General features: G+C 37.8%; 1 protein-coding gene across 2 annotated transcripts in view; it reads right to left on the reverse strand.

Annotated features, from left to right (window-relative positions):
* Nucleotides 1-10,557, reverse strand: part of ZDHHC14 (zinc finger, DHHC-type containing 14) — a 49,259-nt gene that overhangs the window by 19,428 nt on the left and 19,274 nt on the right. For both annotated transcript variants that reach the window (XM_009864894.1, XM_009864896.1), the window contains 2 exons: nucleotides 4,929-5,066; nucleotides 567-615 (listed from right to left, as the gene is read on the reverse strand). In XM_009864894.1, the coding sequence (XP_009863196.1) occupies nucleotides 567-615; nucleotides 4,929-5,066 (187 nt within the window). The remainder of the gene's footprint in view (nucleotides 1-566; nucleotides 616-4,928; nucleotides 5,067-10,557) is intronic.

Genomic DNA, 10,557 nt, shown 5'->3' on the forward strand with positions numbered 1-10,557 from the left:
CTCCAGACTGAGTATCGTAGTTGTCCTTGTGTGTACACGCATATATTTTTATGCAACTTGATTGAAATTAATTCTTGAAAACAACCACTCTAAAAATAGTAAATTAACACCTCCAGAAACTGGAACTCTTCAGGGACAGCTTATGCCTTTAGTTATTCCACAATTTACCTTTTCTACCCTGACAAGAATCAGACATTTTGCATACTTATTGTTGTAAAAGCAGAGTTAGTGAATATTTTAAATGAAACCACATCACAGTTACAGTGTGAGACATATTCATGAATTCCATCACAAATATATGGAGTATATTTTCATCACACATGGAAACTACAGGCCTTTGTCAAAAGTGCTACTCTGCAAAGATTCAGAATAAAAACCAACCCAGGCTATAGTTTCTTTCCTACCTCCAACATGTAGTGAGTAATACTATTGTGCAGGAAGTGATGAAATCATTAACCGATAAAGTCCCAAATGCACATACCTCAAACCAGCAAGAAAACAAGTAAAAATATATCTCAGATGTTATTTTGCAATAGGACCTACAGTTTGTTTCAGTGAAAGGATATCTTGCAGGACTGTCCTTCAGGGCATTGAGGAACCCTGTTTGTTGAGAACCTGTAGAAACAGAACCCAAAATTATCAGCTGAGTAAGAAATTGGATCACAGGTTGTTTTTATCATAGCTAATACAATTAATATTTGAAGACAACTGAATAATCATAGAATAGATTTGCTAATAGGAATCTGAGAATACATTGCTCTGCAGGAACAACATCAGAAAAAACCCTTGGGTTAAGTTACAGGTCTAACATCTAAAGGATATTTCCTCAGTCATACCAAATTGATGCACACCTGCTTTCCCATGAACACTATTTCTGATTATTCCTTTTTCTTTTAAGATCTAAGCTACTTTTTCACTTTGAAATATTATTTTTCAAAGTAACTTTTTTTTTTTTTTACTTAGAAAATTTATTCTATAAACCCAGATTCTCAACTTTCCCTCCTTTGTTCCAGAAGCAGACAAAGTTCTCCAGACTATAATCCTGCTCCTCCTGCAACTACAGAGCAGGTTTTTCTAACAGGCGCTCATTGCCTCTGGGCAAATAAGAGAATACCTACTAGCTGAAAAGAGCTCAACAGCAGCATGATGCATGCAGAAGCAACTGCTTGGATTCCACAACCACAAGCTATTAATCAAAAATGGTAAATTGACAATTTTTGCTGATTGCAGTAAGTGAATTAGTTTGCAGAAATTGATTCAATGTCACATAGCAATAGGTACACACTTCACATTTTACTGTATAACTTAAATGACTTAAATGCATCAGGCTGAAAGTTTTTCCCACAACAAAAATTTTTCCTGAAGATTTGCATTACAGGAGAAGAATCTTGTCCTTAAATCAGAAAAGAAAAATATATGTGTGCGTATATATATACATACACATCCTCTAGCCTTGCCTGGTCAATTTTTTACCGTTTGCCATTAAAAAGAACACGTTACTTACCTTTTATTTCTGAGCCTTTTCAGACTCTCATAACTGGTTTGTAGCCTCAAGGCACAAGACTAACAGAACTTACCCTACCTTCTTACTATTTTTAGGATCCTTAATGGCAATGGCAGCAGGTAGATGTGATCTCTATTCCCTACTTCTGGTCACTCTTCTGAGCAGTTCCCAATACATCAGAAGTGGAAGGTTCTTCACTGCAACAAACAGCTGAAATACCAATGCCTCAAGCAGAGCTGAGCAACTGTGAAGACAGACACTACTACTGCTACTACTACTGAAAATGTTTTGAGCTTGGGGAGATGGAAGAAAATCTTACAAGACAATACCTTCAAAGTATCTGACCTACAAATTCATTTTATCATCTTCAGTAATACTATGTGCACATATTCTTCATCCTGCAAAGGGCAAGTTTCCAATGAATGCCTCAGAAGGCCACAGAAAACAAAAGACTAAGATGTATCTCCCATCTTGTCACCACTTCGGCCCACCAAAAATTATAAACATGCCAGATTGCAGGGTGTATTAAAACCAACACAAACTGCACAAATTTGTCTAAATAAAGGACCAAGGTCCTGTACCTCAGTCAGGGCAACCCTCATTATCAATAAAGCCTGGGGAGTGATATGATAAAGAGCAGCCTTGCAGAAAAGGACTTGGGGGTACTGGCAGATAAAAAGCTGGACATGAAGCAACAGTGCACATTCGCATCCCAGAAGGCCAATTGCATCCTAGCTGCATCAAAAACGTGGCCAGCAGATCAAGAGAGATGATACTGCCACTCTGCTCTGCCCTGGTGAGACCTCGCCTAGAGTACTGCATCCAGCTGTGGAGCCCTCAACACAGGAAGGATGTGGACTTGTTAAAGCAGGTCCAGAGGAGGGTCACAAAAATGATCAAAGGGCTGGAGCACCTCTTCTAGAAAGACAGGCTGAGAGAGTCAGGGTTGTTCAGCCTGGAGAAGAGAAGGCTCTGGGGAGACTTTATAGCAGCCTTCCAGTACTTGAAGGAGGCCTACAGGAAAGCCAGAGAGGGACTGTTTACAAGCATGTGTGGCAATAGGACAAGGGGCAATGGTTTTAAACTGGAGCAGGGTACATTTAGACTAGACATTAGGAAGAAGTTCTTTACTATGAGGGTGGTGAGACACTGGAACAGGTTGTCCAGAGGGGTGGTGGAGGCCCCATCCCTGGAGACATTCAAGGTCAGGCTTGATGGGGCTCTGAGCAACCTGATCTAATTAAAAGTGTCCTTGCTCACTGCAGGGGGGTTGGACTAGATGACCTTTGGAAGTCCCGTCCAACCCAATGCATTCTATAATTCTGTGATAACCTATACTAAGTACAAAAGTTCACATTAAGTCACTGAGAATCCTGCTTACTGGTTAGCACCTAACCATAACATGGATATAACTGCAGGGCTGCAAACCAGAACAAAAATGGTTGAGTGGCAACTATTAAAAAGGTAGATAAAAGGACTTCTAAAGCATGGTAGGCACAGAGAGAATGGAGTGTTCACCATGCTAAGAAAAATTTACTTGTAAAGAACTTTTTTTTTTGGACACACTCCACATTGTACTAGATAATTTGAAAGCTGGGCCTGAAACTCAAATCTAGCAAATAAACATTGAGGAACTAATCACAATTCATACCTGCTCCCATTGCCTTTGAGGACCAACCATCTTTAGAACTAAGGAGGTTTTTCCTATCCAAGGTTGATAAACCTCCGTAGCAAGAACATTTTACAGCTGAGGTACACAATTCAGCTTTTAACATTTACTATACATTATCTGTAACACCTACACAACACTAAAGGGCTTCTCAACTACACAGAAGCACAATTAATTTCTCTGCTCTTTATCTAATTCATACTTAGAATTAGGTAGGGACACTGTAAGTTAAAATCCACTGGATAAACCTACTTAATATATAGAACATGAAATATTGACATAATACTGGTAATTCGTATACTGAAAATAAAGAAAGAGAGCACTGCAGCCTTTGTGAAATAAAGGTAGGCTAGTTTCAAAAGCAACTTCATATTGTCAGACTGGTAATGTTTTTAACCAGTGAATCCTAGCAAAGCAAGATCACAGAAAAATCAAACATGCTTCCTCCTTCTTAAATGCAAAAGGTATGTATGTATATACTCCTGTATGCCCAAATAAATGTAAAGGATTTAGGTATTAATGGAAAGTGTTCTCCCTCCTATTGTTACTTTTCCCTCGTTAAACAATATTGACATCTCTCTCTTTCAAAAGGTGTTAGAAATGCTGTATCTGGCAGTGAGTAGGTGATTAAGATGCCCTCAAAATTAGATGCCCCTAGTTCTAGCCTATGGGCTAGATTTCTGAGCTATACACGAGCTGCTCAGTGCTTGTATCCTTCTTTGGTGAAGTACAAAAAAGAGCAGGAGTTCTGCTTTTTAAAATACAAATTTTCCCTGCACAGTGTAAGCAACATAGGAAACTGAGCACAATCTGGCCTATTTTTCAGTAAAACATTCTCTAGATATTGCCATTATCAAGTTAGCTTTATAAATATATTATAAGCTGAAATTATTACTTCTATTGTGTTTCCATTGTTGTACAGTATACAAAGATCACATTTCCAGAATTATTAAAGAAATACTCTTCAAGTCGTTATCCTATATAATTAGTGAAAAGATAGAACACTCTTAAGCTTCTTAGAGATAGCAGGTTAAAAAATCCCCACAACATACAAAAGGTCTTTAAAGACAAGTTATATAACCTATTGCTATAAATTAAAACATCATCATCATCATATAGGACCTAACAGAATTTGTCACATGCGTAGACAAAAAAGGCAGTACCCAAGAGTCTTGACTTCAAACCCAATCCAGAATACAAATAACAGTCAACCTCTAACTCACGAATATTCACCTTCCTATAACTTATCTGATTCACACTATTATAAATTGGCATACTCACAATGTCTATGCAAATGAAAAGTAAATTGTGTTAAAAATAGGTAAAGATGTAAAACTGAACAGCAAATAACAAAAAAGTGTAAAATAGCTCCGATCTATTTCCTAGTAATTTACCTGTTTGTTTGGATGGCAAATGACCCATGCTTACAGTTAAAAAAGCACACAAAAATTCTTTGGGAAAATGACACTAGCAGCATACTTAAACAGTGCAGCTTTTCCAATAAATCATCCATAAAATGACAAGACAATTAAGAATATTATCACTGTATTAAGATAAAGGCACCACTAAATCAATGATTACCATGACCAGGGTCTACTATAACCAGAATGGGACTCACTGAGGATTGTGAAGCTTCAGAGAAAAGGCAAATAAATAAATAAATAAATAAACCCTGAATGATCAAAAGATTAACTTAAAAATAAAAAACTCAAGCAAATGGCTACATACATAATCTGATTTCACCAGCATACTTACGAAGGATGACGTGGGTGATAACGAATGCAAATATAAAGACTGTCAGAAAGGACAGAGATAAAATAAACATATAAAAAAATCTGTAGTTTCTTTTCCCCACACAGTTGCCTACCCAGGGACAGTGGTGATCAAACCGTTCTGAAATGAGAGGCAGAAGAAAAAAAAATGGAAAACAATTAATAAAATGTTGTTTATTTGAAAAACGGTCTCTGAATACTATATTAAAAGTCATGATTTAGCTGGCATTTGCAAATTAGCCACAGAGAAATTCTTATTTAAAAAGGAAAAAATAAAGAAGAAAAAAAGGAGTATTTTAATGAAACCTTACAGCTTTTAAAGAAATTAAAGCATGGCTGAGGTGAGCTCCTGTGAAATTAACTGCATTGATGTGATAAATTGTATAGTCAGACCCATAAGCATGCATTTATTCACTTTCACATGGAGCAGTACAGTATTTTATGTTTTCAAAATGAGAGTGTTTATTCTTCCAGTGACTTCTCTACTCTAAACTGAAGTTTACGATGCTGTTCTACTTTATAGCTGTCATGATCACACTTCTGATTCATGTTGACCTCATCCATTCAGTATGGTATATGAAATATTTACATCCTCTCACTTTATTGCTTCACTCAAAATATTCTCCATTCCAGACCACCTCTCTTTCCACTTAAGAGTTGACACCGCCATACAAATCCATTATGGACAGCAAAATCATTCACATAAACCATTTTTCAAATGTTAAAATTCAGACAGTCTAGTAAAATTGTATTGTACTTCTTTTGTGTTCGAGGTTATTTGTTTTTAATAATCTATTCAATCTTGCAGGAGTCTTCCGTTAACCACACGGTATAAAAACTGGTAGATGTCATCTGAATATTTTGTTACCCATTGCACTATAGCTTTCCTCTTCTTTTTACTAAACCAAACCTTTTCTCTTTATTTCCATGAGAGATTTACTTGTTCATGAGACAGGAAAAGGCCTGGGTGGGTCAGAAACGATTGTCCCCAGCCTGGGGAAAATGTCCCAGTGCTGGAAAGCAGCAAGAGAGAAAGCAGTTCACTTTCCTTCTCACCAGGCAGCCTGAGCCCCCACTCCCTGTCCCAGTACGCCGAGTGACGGAAATGGAGCAACTGTCAGGAAACAAACTGGCATTTCCTAACTCTGCTTTGGAGAGACATTTTCCTGACAGAATTTTAATTTTTTTAATCAAGTCCGAGATCAGAAGACAGATGCTCTCACGCCGACTCTCTCTCATTCTGATCCTTTTCCAAATTCTTTTTTGTTTTCTGTGACTTTTATGCCTCCATTGATGTACGATACCAAACTATTTGCAATTCCACAGGAAAGGCAAGCTATAAATTTGAAGTCCTTAAGGCCTATGGTAAAAAGGCACATCCGGCTGAGCACACCAGTTTATTTTAGCTATGGCTTTATGTTAAAGGACCTACAACAGACCTTTCAGGCTTTCTTTGAAGGATGTATGTAGTATTATCTTAAATTTTTTTTAAAAAGTCAAAAACAACCTGCACAGCAGATTTACAAGTTCATCGGACTTCCAGCATCTTTTTTAAATGGTTTTGCGTGACAGCTGTTTGGACCACATGTTTCTGCCATAAATCTGTTTTAAATTCCAGTGGGGCTATTCAAGGTGAAGTTACTGAACTTTGTTAGCATAAGGCTTCAGAAATACTTGGATTTAATGAGTTCTGCTAAGAATACAAAGAACTAAACACTCTGATATCTAAAAGGGTAGGCTATACTACCTTTATTCAGTGCAATACAGTTGCATTCCCAAAAGTTGACACTGCATTTGAACAGTGCTTATTTTTACATGAGTCCTTATGTCCTGAAAAACACTTTATTTCATTTAAAAGGTACCTAAAAAACCACGGGAGCAAATAATACCACAAAGAAAAATACAGATACAGAGTCTTTTAACGAGCATAATCCTATGGTACTTTTGTTCCCTGCTGTTTCAGAAGTAAACATAACATCATGACATGTCTTTTGAAGACAAATTCTGTATATACACATCAATTCCCTTCTATGCTGACACAGAAGGAATCAACAAACTATATTGACATAAAGCTCAGGTTTTAGCCATGAAACAATATTTAGGTATATATAAACCACTATTTGGTAGATTCAGATAAACCTAAAACCACACATCCTCCAATATATATGTATATATACACACATATATATACCTAAGGTACACATACGTATATATATACACACACATATATCTTCCTTACTAAAGACTGACTTGATGTTTTTAACCTACTTGCCACTCCAATTTCCATCTTCAAACTTTCTTGATAAACTGAAAGGCTCTGCTTTCTCAGTAAATACCGTACCAAACATTGTGAAACTAAGGAACTACCTAAGATGTTTGTAAAGTAGAAATGAACAGAAAATGCTGGATATGAAAAACACCGCTACAGTGCTAAATTTGAATCTACTCTAACGAAAAAATAAGAAGTATTAAAGGGTTTACATGAGTGTTAATAGAATGAATAAACTAGCCCTCATTTTTCTCAGTCTCCGATTCATGTATGTTATAAGCCACAAACCAATACATGAAAAAAGCAAGAGATTATTCTACTCAGCAGAGTACAAATATGCAAATTTAAGTTAAAGATAATAGCATTACAGCTTGTGAGTAGCTCTGCTTAGTTGTTAATGCAAGAGAAAACAGTCAACCCTGGCAAAATGAAAAGACATGCACTAAGAAATTTCTAATGCTGTTAAGAACTATAAACCCTATTAAATACAGAGCTGCTTATTCTTTCTTGCAAAAAGACATGGCTTAATAAATATTAATAAAGAAATAACAGAGTATCTTAAGGTTCGCTTCTAGTACCTCAGATGCCAGCAAACTGAGCAACCCATGATTTGGAAAAAGAAGCTCTGCCTGGCTTCTCCATCTGGCTTGGACAATGTTGGCAGCAAAATTAAGATTTACCTTCACTCAGAAATTACAAAACTACTGATGCTGAGAAAAAGTAGGAATTCCAGCACTTGTAAACTTAAAATGCAGAGCAAATATAAATGCAACAGATTGTTATGAAGAGTAACAGACTGTTTAGAGGTGACGACTGCAGTTCTAGTTTCAATTTATAGGATATAATTGACACACTGTTGTTTTCAATCATTCATTTGTGAAAAGGTTAACGTTAAAATATTTGAGGCAAATAAAAGGAATCAAAACATTGGTAATACAAACTCTTGTTAATAAAAAGTGTTCAGAACTCTTGACGAGAGAAGCAGCAAGCAGCAAAGGCTGAAAAGTTTGTCTATGAAAGCATCTTGTGGATAGAAAAGTTGTGATAAATCATCCTCCTGCACTCAATTTTAAGCAAAAGCAGCAATGCATTTGTCTCCAGGATGCGGTACGACATTACAGCCATATCTGCCTAATCAAGAACCACTGCTAAAACAGATGGCGCAGCTTCTCCCCTTTTAGAACTCCTGTGAACCGTCTCTACCCTGGGCGTTTATGCCTCTCCTTAGGCCAAGCCTAGTGTTCATTCTGTGCGGTGGGGGGCTGGCTGACAGAGGCAGATGAACTTAAAATTCCCCAGAGCAGCTCATGACAGCACCAAACACCAAAGTTAGCCCAAGTGAAGCAGTGAGAACACACTGCTCAAGAAGGGATAAAATGTCCCTTTTGGAAGCAGCTAACTGTTACTTCAGCTTAGCTGTAACACCAATCTTACTACAGGTTAACGCTTATCAGGACTGCAAAAGAAGTCCAGTTTTGATTAGTTTTTCAGGGTCTGAAAAGCTGATGCAAACCAGAAAGACTGAGAAAATGTTTATAAGGGCAGCAAAGCTGGTGAAGGGCCTGGAGAATAAATCTTATGAAGAGCAATTGAAGGAGCTGGGGCTGTTTAGGTTGAAGAAGAGGAGGCAAAGGGGAGACCTCATCATTCTCTACAACTACCTAAAAGGACGTTGTAGAGAGGCTAGTGCTGGTCCCTTCTCACAGGGAATCAGCGACAGAACAAGAGGGAATGGCTTCAAACTGCAACAGGGTAGGTTTAGACTGGACATCAGTAAAAACTTTTTCACAGAAAGAGTAGTCAGACACTGGAATAGGCTGCCCAGGGCCGTGATTAAGTCACCATCCCTGGATGTGTTGAAAGGTTGTTTAGATGTGGTGTCGGAGGATATTGTTTAGGGGCGAACTTTGTCAGGTAGGGTTAATAGTTGGACTCCCAAGGGTTTTTTCCAACCTGAATGATTCTATAATTCTGTGATTCTAAGGTTAAGCGTCAGTGAAAAGAGGAGATGGGTAAAAAGAAACTAAAAATGTTGCTGTAAAGACAACAGAAAACCAAAGAGGTAAGAAACTTCAAGAGCTGTCAATAAACCTGCAACAATGACTATTTTACTAGTCTTTCCCAAGTGATCAGGAACTTCAAATTTGGGTAATAACTGACGATAGCCAGCACCTCCATATCCAGATCCAAAGGGTGAGGCTTCACAAGATAATGGAGCCAATTTAAAAGCTTAGTAGCAGTGGAAGAGATGCCTTCCTGCCACTTCATCCCGCTTCCTTCTTTCATTATCTTCACTGCTGCTGAGTCAGGTCAGTTTCCAGAACTGGCAGGAAGGGAAAAATGAAACTATTTTCTTCCTTGCTTAGTGAAAAGAAGTGTCTTACCGATGCCTGCATGTTACTAAGGGCTGTATGAACAGGCACAAAAGAGAAATCACACAAGTGGGGGATTAATACAAAAAAAGGGATAGAGTTCAGATATTGTCCCTTCCAAAGCAGCAAGCTGTCAGCCATGGTCTCGTTCACACTCACCTAATAACTTATGCTGTCTGGATGACACAAAAATACACAAGTTACATCATACTTCAGATGTGCCCTGATTTTTAGCTTTCCTGAGACATTTACTTCGAAAACTTGCTTAAGAAATATTAACTATTCGACATCTCACAGAAAAAACCCGAGAACACCCCTGATTTTAATTAGCAATGGTCTCATAGATGGTGTTTCCTTCAGAAGCCACACCAAAGCATGTTCCTTGTTGCTCAGAACCAAAGAGTCAGATCTCTACTTTTCCACAGCACAGCATGTAGCCTCTTAAACCCTTAAATGTTCAGCTTGCATTTTTCAATCACCACACAACAGGAACCCATGTACAAAATGACCCAAATGCTTTCCCTCCTCTTTCAAAATACTTGATAAAAGCTTTGTAATCTACAAGGAACAAAAAGCATTTTTACACGGAACATCTGTAGGCCAGCTTGGCCCTTCAGTTTGCAGCTTTTCTTGTGTGCTTGCACTGTGCTCTCAGAAAAATCTATTATTATTTATGAACCGCTTCCTTTTTCCTGTGCTCAACTGCATCACTGAACGCCAACATGCATTTTCTAAAGCTTACTGTGAAAGCAGGTCTCAAAAAGTCTACAGGGGCAAAAATATGTAGGTCACATTAGTAGGAGATTGCAATGAGCACAAGTTAGAACTCACTTGCTAATGCTTTCTTGCCATTCAAGTAAAGCATTGTAGGGCAAAAACATAAACCCAAGACATCTTAACACATTCATCCCAGAGCTGGGAAGAGTTAGCAGCCCACTATTCAAATCTTGAACCAGTGAACCCCCCCCCCC

Source organism: Apaloderma vittatum, unplaced genomic scaffold (genome assembly GCF_000703405.1).
Source record: "Apaloderma vittatum isolate BGI_N311 unplaced genomic scaffold, ASM70340v1 scaffold6462, whole genome shotgun sequence".
Lineage (NCBI taxonomy): Eukaryota > Metazoa > Chordata > Aves > Trogoniformes > Trogonidae > Apaloderma > Apaloderma vittatum.